General features: G+C 37.0%; 1 protein-coding gene across 1 annotated transcript in view; it reads left to right on the top strand.

Moving 5' to 3' along the window:
• The window catches only part of TEX11 (testis expressed 11), a 265,819-nt gene that overhangs the window by 30,934 nt on the left and 216,329 nt on the right, over window positions 1–18,556 (top strand). The window contains exons 4-7 of the mRNA XM_061137613.1: window positions 657–736; window positions 7,549–7,629; window positions 7,711–7,830; window positions 16,134–16,214. Coding sequence (XP_060993596.1) covers window positions 657–736; window positions 7,549–7,629; window positions 7,711–7,830; window positions 16,134–16,214 — 362 coding nt within the window. The remainder of the gene's footprint in view (window positions 1–656; window positions 737–7,548; window positions 7,630–7,710; window positions 7,831–16,133; window positions 16,215–18,556) is intronic.

Consider the following 18,556-nt stretch of genomic DNA (forward strand, 5'->3'; position numbering starts at 1 on the left):
TCTTTTTTATTGGAATATTAGTTAAAATGATATTCACATAGATAGAATGGCTGCAGAGTTTTAAAAATATCAAGGCAATTAGTTCAGTTATATGTGGAGTTATCTTTAAAAATCTGGGTATGTTTTATGATGAAAGAAACCACACAAATAAAAGGTTATAGTTATTCAAGCTTTCCTATTTTCAGGATAAATGAACTGTACAATGAAGATATCTGTATTTTCTGAGTTATGCTTCAAGAACTTTACCTCATCTGAAGAAAATAATGTATTTAGGAAGTTTCACATTTTAGGAGAATAATCTTAAAATATTCTGATATTCAGAAATTTTGTCAGATGTTGAATAGCTTTAGATTCCAATTCTACTTAGAATTTTCCTGCTGGCATGGTGCATACAAGAGCATCTTATGAGTCTTTGGGATTTAAGACCTGCAGAAATTAAAATTTGAAAATTAGATATCTGAAGGAAATTATTCATTTGGTAATTTTCAGGTCATCTACTTTTGATAATTGATTTTTTAAAAAGGCCTTTAAAAGTCCTATTTTTAACAATAAATATGATTTTACTTCACTCCTCTTTTCTCTTTATAGGTGTATATAAAAGGAGAATGAATGTTTTGTGTTTATGGGTGTCTAATTACTGAATTACTGTTTTGCAGTGCGGCATGTTGCTTGCAAGTTGATTTGCATGTGTGAACACCCAGATGCATCAGAAGAAGCCATTCAAAGACAAATTTTGGTAAGTCTTAATTAAATCAGGAAAGGGCACATGTAGTGAGATGGTCATTACTCCTGTGAAGATGGTTCAATTTTCCTGTGAAGATGGTTGAATTTAGTGTAAACATGGAAGAGGTGTTATATCCTTTAGTTCTGTCAGTGTTGTTGTTATTCAGTCTCTAAGTTTTGTTTGACTCATTGTGACACCATGGACTGCAGCAGATTGGGCTTCCATGTGCCTTACTGTCTCCTGGAGTTTGCTCAAACTTGTATTCATTGTCAGTAATACCATCCAAGCATTTCGTCCTTTCTTGCCCCATTCTCCTCCTGCCCTCTGACTTTTCCAACATCAGGGTTTTTTCCAGTTAGTTGGTTCTTTGCATCAGGTGGCCAAAGTACTGGAGCTTCAGCTTCAGCATCAGTCCTTCCAGTGAATATTCAGGATTGATTTCCTTTAGGATTGACTGGTTTGATCTCCTTGCTGTCCAAGGGATTCTTTTTTTTTTTTTTGTCCAAGGGATTCTTAAGAGTCTTCTCCAGCACCACACTTCAAAAGCATCAGTTCTTCAGTGCTCACCCTTCTCTATGGTCCAGCTCTCACATCTGTACATGACTACTGGAAAAACCATAGCTTTGACTATACAAATGGACCTTTGTTGGCAGAGAGATGTCTCTACATTTTAATATGGTGTCTAGGTTTGTCATAGCTTTTCTCCCAAGGAGCAACCATCTTAATTTCATGGCTGCAGTCACCTTCCACAGTGATTTTTTAACCCAAGAAAAAAAAAAATCTGCCACCGTTTCCACTTTTCCCCTGTTGGTTTGCCATGAAGTCATGGGACTGGATGCGATGATCTTAGCTTTTGAATGCTGAGTTTTAAGCCAGGCTTTTCACTCTCCTCTTTTACCTTCATCAAGGGCCTCTTCAGTTCCTCTTTGCTTTCTGCCATTAGAGTGGTATGATCTGCATATCTGAGATTGATTATTGATATGTCTTCCGGCAGTCTTGATTCCAGTTGGTGATTCATCCAGCCCGGCATTTCACATGTTGTACTCTGCATGTAAGTTAAGTAAGCTGGGTGACAATATACAGCCTTGATGTACTCATTTCTTAATTTTCAACCAGTCCTTTGTTCCATGTCTAGTTCTAACTGTTGCTTCTTGACCTGCATCCAGGTTTCTCACGAGACAGGTAAGGTGATCTGGTATTCCCATCTCTTTAAGAATTTTCCACAGCTTGTTGTGATCCTCACAGTCAAAAGCTTTAGTGTAGTCAGTGAAGCAGAAGTAGGTGTCTTTCTGGAATTCCCTTGCTTTCTCTATGATCAAGCAGATGTTGGCAATTTGATCTCTGGTTCCTCTGCCTTTCCTAAATCCAGCTTGAACATCTGAAATTTTTTGGTTCATGTACTGCTGAAGCCTAGCTTGAAAGATTTTGAGCATTACCTTGCTACCCTGTAAAATGAGGACAATTGTATGGTAGTTTGAACGTTCTTTGGTATTACCTTTCTTTGGGATTGGAATGAAAACTGACCTTTTTCAGTCCTGTGGCCTCTGCTGAGTTTTCCAAATTTGCTGACATATTGAGTGCAGCATCATCTTTTAGGCTTGAAATAGCTCAACTGGAATTCCATCACCTCCACTAGCTTTGTTCATAGTAATGCTTCTTAAGGCCCACTTGATTTCACACTCCAAGATATCTGGCTCTAGCTCAGTGGCCACACACACCATCATGCTTATCCAGGTCAGTAAGACCTTTTTTTGTAGTTCTTCTGTTTATTCTTCCCACCTCTTCTTATTCTCTTCTACTTCTGCTACATCCTTACCATTTCTCTCTTTTATTGTGTTTATCTTTGCATGAAATGTTCCCTTGGTATCTAATTTTTTTGAAGAGATTTCTATTTCTTTGGCTTGTTCACTCAGTAAGGCTTTCTATTCTCTCCTTGCTGTTCTCTGTAACTCTGCATTCAGTTGGGTATATCTTTCCCTTTCTCCTTTGCCTTTCCCTTGTCTTCTCAGCTATTTGTAAGGCCCCCTGAGACAACCACTTTGTCTTCTTGCATTTCTTTTTCTTGGGGATGGTTTTGGTCTCCACCTCTCCGACAGTGTTACAGACCTCCGTCCCCTTGAATCTATTTGTCATTTCCACTGTATAATCGTAAGGGATTTGATTTAGGTCGTACCTGAATGGCCTAGTGGTTTTCCCTACTTTCTTCACTTTAAGTCTGAATTTGGCAATAAGGAGTTCATGATCTGAGCCATAGTCAGCTCCCAGTCTTGTTTTTGCTGACTGTATAGAGCTTCTCCATCTTTGGGTGAAAAAAATATAATCAATCTGATTTTGGTACTGACATCTGGTGATGTCCATGTGTAGAGTTGTCTCTTGTGTTGTTGGAAGAGGGTGTTTGCTATAACCAGTGCATTCTCTTGGCAAAACTCTGTTGTCCTTTGCCCTGCTTCATTTTGTACTCCAAGGACATACTTGCCTGTTACTCCAGTTGTCTCTTGATTTCCTACTTTGCCTTCCAGTCACCTATGATGAAAAGGGCATCTTTTTTTTGGTGTTTTAGAAGGTGTAGGTCTTCATAGAACTGTTCAACTTAAGCTTATTTGGCATTTAGTGGTTTGGACGTAGACTTGGATTTTTGTGATATTGAATGATTTGCCTTGGAAACGAACAGAGATCATTCTGTCATTTTTGAGATTGCCCCCCAAGCACTGCATTTTGGACTCTTTTGTTGACTATGAGGGCTACTCCATTCCTTCTAAGGGATTCTTGCCCACAGTAGTAGGTATAACATTCATCTGAATTAAATTCTCCCATTCCCATCCATTTTAGTTCACTGATTGCTAAAATGTCAGTGTTCACTGTTGCCATCTCCTGCTTGACCATGTAGTTGATATGTGATCTTACAGCATTATGGTCAGAAAAGATGCTTGAAATGACATCTGTTTTTTAAAATTTACCAAGGCTTGATTTGTGACTCAAGATGTGATCTATCCTGGAGAATGTTCATGTGCACTTGAGAGAAAGTGCAGTCTACTGTTTTTGGATGAAATGCCCTTTAGGTATCAAGATATCAATTAGGTCAAACTGGTCCAATGTATCATTTAAAGCTTGTGTTTCTTTATTAATTTTCTGTCTGGATGATCTGTCCATTGGTGTGGTGGGGTGTTAAAGTCCCTCACTATTACTTTGTTACTGTTGATTTCCCCTTTAATATTTGGTAACATTTGCCTTCTGTATTGAGGTGCTCCTATGTTGGGTACACATATATTTATAATTATTATATCTTCTTCTTGGATTGATCCCTTGATCATTATGTAGTGTCCTTCTTTGTCTCTTGTAACAGTCCTTAATTTAAATTCTATTTTACCTGATATGAGTATTGCTGCTCGAGCCTTCTTTTGATTTCCCTTTGCATGGAAATGCAAATATCTTTTCTGAGCCCCTCACTTTCATTCTGTATGTGTGTCTAGGTCTGAAGTGGATTTCTTGTAGATAGCCTATATAGGCATCTTTTTTTTATATCCATTCAGCCAATCTGTGTCTTTTGGTTGGAACATTTAATCCATTTATACTTAAGGTAATTATTGATATTTATGATCCTATTACCATTTACTTTATTGTTTGTGGTTTGTTTTTTTAGGCCTTTTCTTTCGTCTTATGCTTCCTGCTTAGAAAAGTTCCTTTAGCATTTGTTGTAAAGTTGGTTTGGTGGTACTAAATTCTCTTAACTTTTCCTTGTCTGGAAAGGTTTTAATTTTTCCTTTGAATATGAATGAGATCCTTGCTGGATAGAGTAATCTTGGTTGTAGGCTTTTCACTTTCATCACTTTAAGTGTATCCTGCCACTTCCTCCTGGCCTGCAGTTTCTGTTGAAAGATTAGTTGTTAGTTGTTATGGGGATCCCCTTGAATATTATTTGTTGCTTTTCCCTTGTTTCTTTTACTGTTTGTTCTTTGTGTTTAATTTTCATTAGTTTGATTAGTATTTGTCTTGGTGTGTTTCTCCTTGGGTTTATTCTGTATGGGACTCTCTGGGTTTCCTGGATTCGGGTGGCTATTTCCTTTCCCATGTTAGGGAAGTTTTTGACTATAATCTCCTCCAGTATTTTCTCCTACCCTTTCTTTTTCTCTTCTTCTTCCTGGACCCATATAATTGAAAGGTTGGGTATGCATAGTGTTATCCCAGAGGTCTCTGAGACTGTCCTCTTCTTTATTCTGCTCTGCTTCAGTTATTTCCACCATTTTGTCTTCAGCTCACTTACTCAATCTTCTGCCTCAGTTATCTTGCTGTTGGTTCCCTCTAGTGTATTTTTAATCTCAGTTATTGTGTTGTTTATTGCTGATTGTCTCCTCTTTATTTCTACTAGGTCCTTGTTAAACATTTTTGTATCTTCTTGATCCGTGACTCCAGTCTATTTATCTGTGCTTCCATTTTATTTCTGTCTTTGGATCATCTTTACTATCATTACTCTTGATTTATTTTTGAGGTAGACTATTTTCTCTTCATTTGTTTGGTCTTGTGAGTTTTTACCATGTTGTTTTATCTGCTGCATGTTTCTCTGTCTTTTCCTTTTATTTAATTTACTGTGTTTGGGGTCTCCTTTCTGCAGGTGGGAAGGTTGTAGTTCCTTTTAACTGTGGAGTCTCCCTCCCCTGGGTGGGGTTGGACCAATGCCTTGTGAAGGTTTCCTGGTTTGGTGGATTTGTGCCTGTGTTCTGGTGGATGGAGCTAGATATTGTCTCTCTGAAGGACAGTGCTGGGTCCAGTAGTGTGCTTGGGGTGTGTATGGGTTTGATATAGCTTTGGGCAGCCTCTCTGCTAGTGAGCAAAGTTGTGTTCCTGTTTGTAGAAGTTTTGGTGTTAGGAGTCCACACTATAGCTTGCTGGCCTTTTGGGTGGGGCTTGGTCTTGGTGTTGAGATGAAGGCCTTTGGGAGAATTCTCATCAATTAATGTTCCATGGGTTTGGGAGTTCTCTGGGATCCAACGTCCTGAACTTGGGTCTTCCACCTTTGGGGTTCAGGCCTGATGCCTTACTGTAGGACCAAGACTTCACAGGTCACACAGCAGAGAAGACTAATGGTGAAAACTCCAGTGAACAGCCCAGAACACCCAAAGAAACTTACACACTTACAAACAGAAGAAAAAGAGAAAAGAAATAAAATTAAGATAAAAGCAGAAGTCAGAAGAGAACAGTCAAGCCAATAGACAAACCCATAAGTGAAAATGAATACTAAAAACTAGACTAGCAAAAATACAAAATAAAAAACATGGGGAAGATGTAATACAATTTAAAAATACTCTAAAAATAGGAAAAGAAAATGAATTTATTTAAAAATAAGATGTCTTTTGAAAAGGAATAAGTACATTATAAAAAATAAAAATTAAAAGAATAATGGAGAAAAAACAACATTAGAACAGTATGAAAAAGAAAAAAAGGGAAAAAAGAGCAAAGTATATATTGAGTGGTAATATGAAGAATATTCTTGTAATTCCTCCATTGACTTTTCCACACTGTGTGCTCTATAGTCAATTGGGCTATTCAGAAATTTCTCCAATATTTCTAGAAAGATCTGTGGAGCTGTTCTGTGCAGTGTGTCTGAGACTCATATCTTGCCTTCCTCCAGCTTGTATTTGCTCCTAAAGTCCACAGTTGCTCCTAAGCCCACAGGCTAATTGCGGGGATTTAATCCACTGCACCTGCTATAGGAGTGTTTCCCCCTTCTCTCCTTTGCTCACACACTCTCTGGTGTTCCACTTTGGTTTTGGCCCTCCCTCTGCTTGTAGGCTGCTCTCTGGTGTCTGTTCCCAACCCAGACCCAAGGCAGCCTATTAGGGCTCACATGCTCAGTTGGACACAGTTGGGGTGTGTGGGGAGTGCCTGCTGGAGCCAAGACCTGTGGTGAGTCGCCACAGTCTCAGGTGGCTCATGTACTTCCCCATGGGAGCTGGCCCTGAGTTGTGGGTCCCTCAGCAGAGTCAAACTGCTCAGGCTCCCAAGAAGGTATGGGCAGTGACCTGTGGCTGCTCACAGCTTGGTGGCACTTGCAACCCCTGGGATTGAGATTGTATTGGCCTCCTGCCCTCTGCCTCTAGCTCTCGCAGTGGCTTTTCTACCTTTGTAGACTGCAGCTGACTCATCCCACCTATGGTGCTTGCAAAGGTGAGGTCCTGCATTCTGGGAGTGTGCGTAGTTAGAGCGTTCCCACAGCAATGATCTCTTGCCTCTCTGGCTGGCCCATGATTTTCCCTGGACTCCCTCAGCTGTGTTGTACTAGCCCCCTCAGAGTATCTCGATGGCAGCCAACCCTGATCCTCTCCCTGGGATCCGACCCCTAAAGCCTGAGCCTGAGCCTGAGCATCCAGCCCCAGTCGTCGTGGAGGGCATGTAAGCTGCTTCTCTGCTGGAAAATGCTGTTTGACAACGAACTCTGGTGAATTCTGTTTTGCCTTCTAAGCACCTGTTGCTGTGTTCCCTTTGGAGATTCCAAAGCTCCCCTCTGACCCCTCCTCTGAGGGGGTTTCTGAGTGTGTGGAAACTTTTCCTCCTTCAGGATTCCTTCCCAGGGGCACAGTTCCCTGTCCTGAAATCTTGTCTGTTTTCTTATCTTTATCTTTTGCTGTACCTCATTGTGAGGAGTTTGGCTTGCCTTTTTGGAAGTCTGGTGTTTAGGAGGCATTCTGTATAAATTGTTCCATATTCAGATGAATTTTTGATGTATTTGTTGGGTGTGGAGGGTAATCTCCCCATCTTATTTCTCTGCCATCTTGAAAGTCCTTGAGGTGTGAATTTTTAACAATTATTTTTTACCTTCTTTCTTCCAGATGAATATGAAAACAGGAAGAGGGTGGGTGAATGTTGGAAATGTGGTGCTTGCTGATGATTTTTTTCAATCTGCCATGACTGTAAGTTACTACTGATTTTTAACTGTTAGTAGCAGTTGTGGTTATTGTTATCATTACATTGTATTGTGGTTTATTTTCCAGAGTCTGGAGCAGTTATATTTGAAATTAACTCAGAGGAGCCCCACTGAGGAACATGTGATTATGCAGAAGACTGCTGTGGAGAGGGACCTTTTGAAAGTGCTTTCTTACCAAGCAGAGGCAGTAGGTATCATAGTCATCAGAGCTTTACAGTGGGGCATTTTCTATATGTAAATGCAAAAGCAATGAGATATAACCTATTAGAAGAAAGTCAGGTGTCATTGGTCTTTTATTGCATATTATATTTGACCTTTTTAATCTTTGTTTTATAGCTGAAGGTGACATTACTAATAGTAATTGGTATTTATTGGGGTAGATGAAATTGAAAAGACTTAGATAACTAATCCTTATTTTCAACCACTGCATGTAATATCTGTCATTTATTTGTGGCAGTGGTCTATTTGAAACACCTATCTTGGTGACTCTCTTACGTTCACGGTATGCCTAAAGTGTGTTCAGTCATTTTGACTCTTTGCGACCCCATGAACTGTAGCCTACCAGGCTCCGCTGTCCATGGAATTCTCCAGGGAAGAATACTGGAGTGGTTTGCCATTTCCTTCTCTAATACCCAAAGTATTACCCCAAAAGAGCCTTCACATTTGCAATTATTCTGGGTTGTTTGCTAATATTTTCTACAAGTGTGCTGATGTTAGTGTTCAGAGTTGTACTTTACCTCCGTTTGGCTTATAGGTTTCCTTCTTTTGTGACCACGCTGTTCGGTGTGCATTTTAAGTTGACAAAATGTTAGCTGTGATGAGTTTACTCTCTGAAATTATGTAATTCTGGAAATGAAAGAGAACTTAAAAATCATCTAATCTTATTTTTATTTTTTAACATCTTCACAGAAATATAATTCGTATACAGTAAAATTCACACATTTAAAAATATAATTCAGTGGTTTCAGTATATTCATACAATAGAGAACTTTTAGCACAATCTTAAGTTTAAAACATTTTCATTACCCCAAAAGAAATCCCGTATCCATCGCAGTCACTCCCTATTCCTCCTGACCGCTAGCAACCGCTAATTTACTGTCTTTATAGCTTTATCTATTCTGGGCATTTCATATAAACGAGATCATATAACAATCGATCTTTTGTGCTTTTATTTAGCATGTTTCCAGATTTAATCTATGTAGTGAAAGTGAAAGTCGTTTAGTCATGTCCAATTGTTTGGAGCCCATGGACTATACAGTCTCCAGACCAGAATACTGGAGTGAGTAGCCTTTTCTTCTCCAGGGGATCTTCCCAACCCAGGGATTGAACCCAGGTCTCCTGCATTGCAGGCAGATTCTTTACCAGCTGAGCCACAAGGGAAGCCCAATTTATGTTGTAGCATGTTTTTATCAGTATTTTTATTACCAAATATTATTGTACTATATGGATATATCACATTTTGTTTATCCATTCAGCTATTGATGAACATTTGGATTGTTTTCAATTTGGAGCTATCGTAAATAATTCTACTGTGAACATTCATGTACAGGTTTTCGCATGTACATGTTTTTATTTCTCTTGGATACATACCTAGAAATATAATTGCTCAGTAACATGATAACTCTGTTTAACCTTTTATGAAACTGCTGGACTGTTTTCCACAGTGGCTTTGTACCATTTTCCACTTATGCCACTAGTCTCTGAGGGCTGTAATTTCTTCATTCTAGGAATTTTATAGATTTAGAATTTACCTTTAGGACTTGACTCATTTCAAGTTAATTTTCATGTATGGCATGAGATGAGAGTCCATTTGCATTCTTTTGCATGTAACTCTCCAGTTGTCCTAGCACCATTTGTTGAAGACTGTTCTTTCCCCATTGAATGGGGAATGTCAAAAATTAATTGATCAGAAATGTGAGGATTTATTTCTGAACTGTTGATTCTGTTCCACTGATCTATATGTTTGTCCTTATACCAGTACTATGGTGTCTTGAGTACAGTAGCTATGTAGTCAGTTTTGATATAAGGAAGGGTGAATTTTCCAGCTTTGCTATTTTTCAGGATTATTTGACTCTTCTGGGTCTCTTGCATTTCCATATGAATTTTAGGAAAAGCTTGTTAATTTTTGCAACAAAGCCAGCTGGAATTTTGATAAGAAAACCACTGAATCTGTGGATCAGTTTGAGGAGTATTGCTATCTGAATAATGTTAAGTGTTTTGATCCATGGATATGAGATATTACCCATTTAGTTAGGTTTTAATTCCTTCTCATTTTTTTAAATGATGAAACTGAGGTTCAGAGAGACGATACGAGTTAATTGAAGATCTAAGACTAGAACCATGATTCTCTGACTTTTAGTCTAACACTCCCTACCCAAAACTTTATTGTTCTAAGTCATGTCCAACTCTTTTGTGACCCCTCATGTACTACACCACACCAGGCTCCTCTGTCTCCCCATTGTCTCTTGGAGTTTACTCAAATTAGGTTGACTGTATAAAAAGAAAACCCTTTTTGTTAATTTTGTTTGCTTTTAAATGTTAATATCCTTTGTTGGTTACTTTAATGCAACTACTAAAAAATTTATATGAAGTCCAGCAGGTCTTGGTCTTATATCTTAACTCTTCTACCAACTCACTCTGTCACCTTGGGCTGTTACTTACCCTCCTCAGGCCTATAAAAATCTAATATTTAAGAGATCACAGCTCTATATTATATACTGTGACAGGGATGCATTTGGCTTGATAGTAGTTCATGTGAAAAAGACCTATGTGGTTTATTTTATTTACTGTTTTGTTGATGTATGGTTGATGTACAGTGTTATATGTTACACATGTACAATATAGTGATTGACGATTTTAAAGGTTATACTCCATTTATAGTTATTATAAAATATTCCCATATTATACAGTATATTCTTATAGCTTATTTTATTCATAATAGTTTGTACCTCTTAATCTCCTACCCCTATATAGCCCTTATCCCCCTTCCCTCTCCTCATTGGTAACAGCAAGTTTGTTCTATGCATCTGTGAGTCTTCTTTCTGTTTGTTTTATTCTCTAGTTTGGTGCAGTTTTTAAATTCCACATACAAGTGATATCATACAGCATTTTTCTTTCTCTATCTGGCTTATTTCACTTTTTAGCATAGTACCCTCCCAAGTCCATCTATGTTGTTGCAAATGGCAAAAGTGTATTTTTTTTTATGGCTGAGTGGTACTCCAGTACATATACATACCACATCTTCTTTTGGAATCTATTGATGAATATTTAGATTGATTCCATATGTTGGCAATTGTAAATAATTCTGCTATGAACATTGGGGTGAATGTATCTTTTTGAGTTAGTGTTTTATTTTTCAGATATATACCCAGGAATGAAATGGCTGGGTCATATGGTAGTTCTATTTTTAGTGTTTGGAGAAACTTCTATCCTGTTTTCCATACTAACTGTACCAGTTTACAGCCCATAGTGTATGAGGGTTCCCTTTTTTCCACATTCTTGGCAACATTTGTCATTTGTGTTCGTTCTGATGATAGCCATTCCAACAGGTGTGAATCAATATCTTATTGTGTTTTGACTTGCATTAGTTATGTTCAGCATCTAGTATGTGCCTGTTGACCATCTGAAGGTCTTCTTTGGAAACTGTCTGTTTAAACCTGCCCATTTTTAATCAGATTGTTTGCTTTTTTGATGTTGAGTGGTATGAACTGTTTATATATTTTGGATATTAATCCCTTATCAGTCATAGCATTTACAAATATTTTCTCCCATTCAGTTGATTGTCTTTTCATTTTGTCAATGGCTTCCTTTGCTGTGCAAAAGCTTTAAGTTTGATTGGGTCTCACTTGTTTATTTTTGCTTTTATTTCCTTTGCTTTAAGAGAAAGATCCAAAAAACCATTGCTATTATTTATGTTATGAATTTTCTGCCTATGTTTTCTTCTAGGAGTTTTATGACTTTCAGTCCTTCATTTTAGGTTTTTAACCCATTTTGAGCTTACTTTTGTATTTGGTAAGAGAAAATGTTCTAATATCATTCTTTTGCATGTAGTTGTCCAGTTTTCCTAGCACCGCTTGTTTCAGAGACTATCTTTTCTTCATTGTACATTCTTGCTTCTTTTTTTTTTTTTTTTCAAGAAAATGATAAGCTAGTTTGAAATTTAGGTTATAAATACTTTTTGAAAAATGGACAAAGGAAAATGTAAGTGCCAGATGAGTGGCATAGATCATGTGGAGCACAGACTTTGTTTAAGGTGATAAGGTGATGCAAATATTGTGTTTACCCTTGTGCCACAGATTATCCATCTATAACCTTTAGCACTGTAGAAGGAACTATAGATCTTGGTGTTTCTCCAAATTACCCATTCCCCTTATCTATTGGCAATGCCTCTTTCTGCTGGCTATATCATCTGCTGCTCCCTTTCCTCTTTTTTTTTTTATGGCCTTGAAAATTTTGCTGAGTTTATTTACTTAAAACAATCCGATTTCTTTCTAAAATTTTTTAAAATTTATTTTTAATTGGAGGATAATTCTTTTACAGTGTTGTGTTGGTTTCTGCTGTGCAACAGTGTGAATCAACCATAAGTATACATATATCCCCTCCCTCTTGAGCCTCCCTCCCACTCCCTCCTATGCTTCCCTCTTTACTAGAGTAAGAGCACTTATAAAAGATGGTATAGTCATAGGAACATATGAGCCATTAGCTTATCCATAAAGACTATGATGAAGGGTGTCCTGAAGATATAAGTCAAATGGAAAGTCCACTACCTTTATTATACCACGAGCCCCAGTCCTCTATCTTTCCTACTAGTTAAGTATTAGCATAAAAATTAATCTGTACATCATCAGTATCTAGTATGGTATCTGGCACATAATAAATAATATGTTAAATGCATGTTCTACAAATGAAGCTGCTTTCCTGTTATCCCTCTCTGACCTGTTTGTCCCCCTGAAGAGTGACGGTAGTATTGTTGTCCAGTTGTTCAGTTGTGTCTGACTCTTTGTGACCCCATGAACAGCAGCACGCCAGGCTTCCCTGTCCTCTACTATCTCCCAGAGTTTGCTCAAACTCATGTCCATTGAGTCAGTGATGCCATTCATCCATCTCATCCTCTGTCACCCTCTTCTCTTCCTGCTCTCAATCTTTCCCAGCATCAGGGTCTTTTCTAATGAGTTGGCTCTTTGCATCAGGTGGCCAAAGTATTGTAGCTTCAGCTTCAGCATCAGTCCTTCCAATGAGTACTCAGGGTTGATTTCCTTTAGGATTAACTGGTTTGATCTCCTTCCAGTCCAAGTGACTCTCAGGAGTCTTCTCCAGCACCAGAATTCGAAAGCATCAATTCTTCGACGGTCAGCCTTCTTTATGGTCCAGCTTTTATATCTGTACATGACTACTGGAAAAATCATAGCTTTGATTATGTGGACCTTTTTTGGCAAAGTAATGTCTCTGCTTTTTAATACGCTGTTTAGGTTTGTCATAGCTTTTTTCCCAAAGAGCAAGCGTCTTTTAATTTCATCATTGTAGTCACCGTCTGTAGTGATTTTGGAACCCAAGAAAATAAAGTCAGTCACTTTCCATTGTTTCCCCACCTATTTGCCATGAAGTGATGGGGCTGGTTGCCATGATCTTAGTTTTTGAATGTTGAGTTTTAAGCTAGCTTTTTCACTCTACTTTTTCACCTTCATCAAGAGGCTTTTCAGTTACTGTTCACTTTCTGCTATTAGGGAGGTGTCATCTGCATATCTGAGCTTGTTGATATTTCCCCTAGCAATATACTCCTGACAGTAGTATATAAAATATAAAAGATGGAGAGACACTGGTATAGACAAGTGCTATACGATTGTAGGAAAGGGGAAGCAGGGGGTGAGATTATTGTGGGCTGGGTTGTTAGAGGGAGACACACAGGATTTAAAACATAATTTGCACGTTGGAGGAAGGAACAGGTTTAGATAAGCAGGGAAGATGGCACAGGGTATTCTAAGCAGAACACGGACTTGAGTATGAGCAAAGTCATATAGATAGAAATGTGCATGTCTGGTTTAAGGACTATTCAATGATCTGTTTATTGAAAGGAAAGTATTTGTGAAAGGGCATAGTAAGGACTGAGTTTTAAGAAATAAGTTGGGTCAAGTTGAGAAGGCTTGAATAGACCTCTTTGAAAAAATAATTTTTAAAGGTAGTGTAGTGGTTGAAGGTTTTTGGGAAAAGATAAGGTGGCACAAAGTGAGATCTGTCAATAATGCTTAGACTGGATTGAAAAAGTAAATCTACCGAAAGTGTAAGCATGAAATGATAAGATCTTGAACTGTAATATTAGCAACAAGAATGGAAATGAAGGGGGCAGATAAAGGAAGCAAACATTTATGCTCAGTGAGAAGAACTAAACCATTCAGTTCCTGGAGACAGGAAAGGGAGTATAAGAAAACTTAATTCATTTCACAAATGTATACATGTTGTTGGGGCCGGGGGAGGGGGAGAATGTAGCAAAAAGTAAAGCAAACATAAAGATGGGATGACATGCCAGAGATAGAGGACTGTAAAAGTGAGTCATGTATGAGAGGAAAAGAGAAGTTTAAGGGAAATTGGATGATTAGCAGTGGTCAGTGCTTCAGAGAAATAGGAAAAAAATGAAGATGAAGAAAAGGCTATAGGATCTGGCATTTTGGAAGATGATAGTGACCTTAGAAAGCAATATCATTGGCAAGGTGAAAAATAGAAGACAGACTATAGGAGTTTTAAGTGCTGGGTGGATGGTGAGGCAGTGGAGGAAGTTAGTATGGTGGGAGCATCTCTGAGATCAAAAGTATTCTGGTAACTCAGCATTATTTGCTTTTTTCACTCTGTTGACATTTGTATTAGTGGTTCAAAAGCAGTGGTGGGTAAAACTGCTGATACTTTAACAATAATCAAGACAGTGGCATATCCTTTACTAGTTATCATTGTATTCTTCATTGCTACACCCTTGGTGTAAAAAGAATTCTGGTTTTACTTAAAAATGCCTTTGGTGAAACAATAAAAATGATTAGTTTTATTAAACCTTGACTCTTGAGTATATAATGTTTTAATATTCTAAGTAATATAAAGGGAAGTTCTCATAGTATTTCTGCTGCATATTGAAGAATGAGGAGTCTTGAGGAACGGCCCATATGTGATTCTTTGGGTTGTGAGCTGAATTAGCTACTTTTGTCTTCACAGAACACTATTTTTGCTGGAAAGATTGACTGATAGATAAACTTTGTTAATTCAGACTTGGGTATTTAGCAGACATTTTCATAAAAATGAATGAAATGGGAATGTGATTTCAAGAAGGCAACCAACAGTATTTGTTGCCAGTGATAAAATTTAAACTTTTAAAAAAGTAAAGATTAGAAGTTTGGAAAACTTGTATACCTCTACCATGACCATGAGAGCTTCCAGATACTTAGACTTTTCTGATGAAATCAATGATAGTATTAACTAATATGATTTTTAAAAACTTTTTATTTAAAATATAGATTCACAGGAAGTTGCAAAAATAGTAGTGTTCTAGTGTACCTTTCACCCACTTTTCATCTTCAGTGACATCTTGCATAAATATAGTACAATAGAAAACTAAGGAGTTGACATTGGTACAATCCATAAATCTTATTCATATTTCACCAGTTTTATGTGAACTCATGTGTATCTGTTCTTCTATACAGTTTTATCACATGGATAGTTTTGGGTAACCACTATCCCCATGATCACCACCACAGTCAAGATATAGAAAAGTTCCATGACCACAAAGATTGCTCATGCTTCACCTTTGTAGTCATACCTATTCCCCTATCCTCAGTCCCAGGCAACCAATAACCTATTTTCCAGTTCTATAATTTTGTCATTTTGGAATGGTATATGAAAATGGAATGGTATAGTATGTAACCTTTTCATACTGACTTTTCCCACTTAGCATAATTCCTTTGACATTCATCCAAGTTTTCTGTATCAATAGTTTGTTATTTATTTGCAAGTAATATTCTGTGGTATAGATATACCACAATTTGTCTAGCCATTCACTATTGAAGGAATTTGGGTTGTTTCCAGTTTTGGCTTTTGGAGATAAAATTGACATGAACAGTTGTGTATGGTGTTTTTTTTTTTTTTTTTTAGATTTTTGTATAGATTTTTATTTCTGTGGATAACTGCCCAGGACTGCAAATGCTGGATCAAATGGGTAGTATTTGTTTAGCTGTCTATTTTTGAAGAAACTGTCAAGTAAAAAGCTGAAAGCATTTCCTCTAAAGTCAGGAACAAGTTAAAAGTGCCCACTCTCACCACTATTATTGAATATAATTTTCGTAGTCCTAGCCATAGCAATCAGAGAAGAAAAATAGTAGAAATCCACATTGGAAAAGAAGAAGTAAAGAAATCAAAACCTTTTAACAGCAGTTCACATGTCTGAATTGACTTTTAGACATATAGCTTGTTATTCATTTTAACCAGTTACTGACATTTTGTTTTTTGCTTTCCCAGGCAGTTGCTCAAGGGGATTTTCAAAGAGCATCTGGTTGTATACTACGCTGTAAAGATATGTTGATGAGGCTTCCCCACATGGTGAGTGAAATCTCTGTATTCATTCTCCATGAGTTTGAAAATACACAATATCATGTTCTAGGAAGACTCATAACTACTTCATGTGATCCTATAGAGTTTATATTTTGTATAAGATTTACTTACTTAGCCAAGATTTGAAATATTTTGCTTCTTTTGTTCTTTAATAGAACAGGTGTTCTAAAAAGTGATATAGGTTACTTCTTAACATTTCTTTGCTTTCCCTTTTATTGTCAAAACACTTTGGTAATATTTCCTCCATATGTCATGGTATGTGATGAAAGAAAGAAAAAATGAGTTTATTGCCCTACTGACAAGGTTGATAGCAGCTATTCATATCATTGCCATAGTATTTTTCTACATTGGGATTTGGAGGTGTGAACAATTTGATAGGATAAATAAAACCTGTTTCTCAGACTGTAGTTCATCAATATTCCAGAGTAGGTAATTTTTAATTTTTCCACTTTACCTCCCTTTTCCATTCTTTCTCGCCTATTTCAGGCCTATGCTTACTTCAGTCTTTACTGTTACAGAGGAGACTGATACCAAAGATAAATTTGGTATCAGGATGGTCTCAGGGCTCCATCATGTACCTTCATGTGAAACTGGTCTTACTTTTCTCTCAAATTCTATGTTATAATGTAGAACTTAATTCAGTAACTATTTACATATTGCTAATATTATGTGGAGGTACTCTTCTAGTCTTTAAAAAAATTAAAAACAATTTCACAGTTACAAAACTGTAACAAGAATCTTACAAAGGATTTCTATATACTCTTTACCCTGAGACCTAGTTGAAGTTTTTCAATACTGTTCTTTACACAAAATGGATTCTATCTAGGATTCACTTAAGTCTCTAGTCTCTTTCACTGGAAAAACTTCCTCACTCTTGCCTTGACTTTCATGACCTTGACAATTTTGAAGGTTCCAGAAGAGCCATTTTGTGCAATGTGACTTAATTTATTTTTCAAAAATTAAAAAGAAATTTTATTGAGGTATATTTGACATATAACACTGTATAAATTTGAGGTATTTCACATGTTGATTTGATACACTTTCAATTTGCAGTATGGTTACTGGAGTAGTGTTAGCTAACACCTTTATCATGTCACATAAATGTCATTTTTTTTTGTTGAGAAAAGTCAAGATCCAATTCCTTAGCAATTTAAAAATTTACAGCACAGTATTATTGACTATAATCACTATGTTGTACATTAGATTTCCAGAAATTATCTACTAGCTGCAAGTTTAAACCCTTAAACGACGTCTCCCCAATTCCCTCTCTCTAACCAAATTAGGGTTTGTTCAGAGATTAGAGTAGGCTATGAATTTGGGGCCGGAAAATCACAGAAATGATTCTGTTGTGTGACATACAAGATTGATTTATTCTGTTGGTGGTGGTGCTAACTTTGATCTCTTGGTTAAAATGGTGTCTTACAGGTTTCTCCAGTGTAAACTTATGTATTTTTTCCCTTTGTTGTTCGTAAGTGTTTTGTGAGATGATACTCTGAGACTTTGTAAAATCCAGTTTCTCATCCAACTTTCACTGTCTGTTGAGATTTCCTGCCTAAATTGGTCCTGTGATGTTGACACCTGGCTCTTTTTCTAATTCTGTCCTTCTTTCTATATTAATTAGGTGACATGCTACTATAATTTTTTATTGAGCTAAAATATGTGTAACATAAAATTTGCCATTTTAACAATTTTTAAGCATGCAATTCAGTGGCACTAAGTACATTAACAGTGTTATATAACCATCACCACTCTGTACTGATAGAAACTCTGTACTCATTACACAAACACTCCTCATTACTGCCTCCCCTGGTAACCTCTAATTTACTTTCTGTCTCTCTGAATTTGCTTGTTCTAGATATTTTATATAAATGGAATCATATAATATTTATTCTTTTGTGTCTGACTTATTTCATTTAGCATTAATATTTTCAAGGTGCATATCATGGCATGTATCAGAACTGGATTGCTTTCTATGGCTGAATAATATTTCATAGATAAACCTTTTGTTTATCTGTTTATCTGTTCAAAAATTTTGTTTATCTGTTCATCAATTGATATATACTTGAGTTGTTTCCACCTTTTGGTTACTGTGAATAATGCTGCAATGAACATTGGTATACAAATATCTGAATCACTGCTTTTAGTTGTTCTAATCTAAGACTTGAATGGTTGGTAATATGGTAATTTTATGTTTAACTTTTCGATGAACCACCAAACTCTTTTTCATAGTGGCTGTACCATTTTACATTCCCACCAGCAGTTGAATTCGGGTTCCAGTTTCTCCACACCCTCAGCAACACTTGTTATTTTCTGGGCTTTTAAAAAAATTA

This window comes from Dama dama, chromosome X (assembly GCF_033118175.1).
Source record: "Dama dama isolate Ldn47 chromosome X, ASM3311817v1, whole genome shotgun sequence".
NCBI lineage: Eukaryota > Metazoa > Chordata > Mammalia > Artiodactyla > Cervidae > Dama > Dama dama.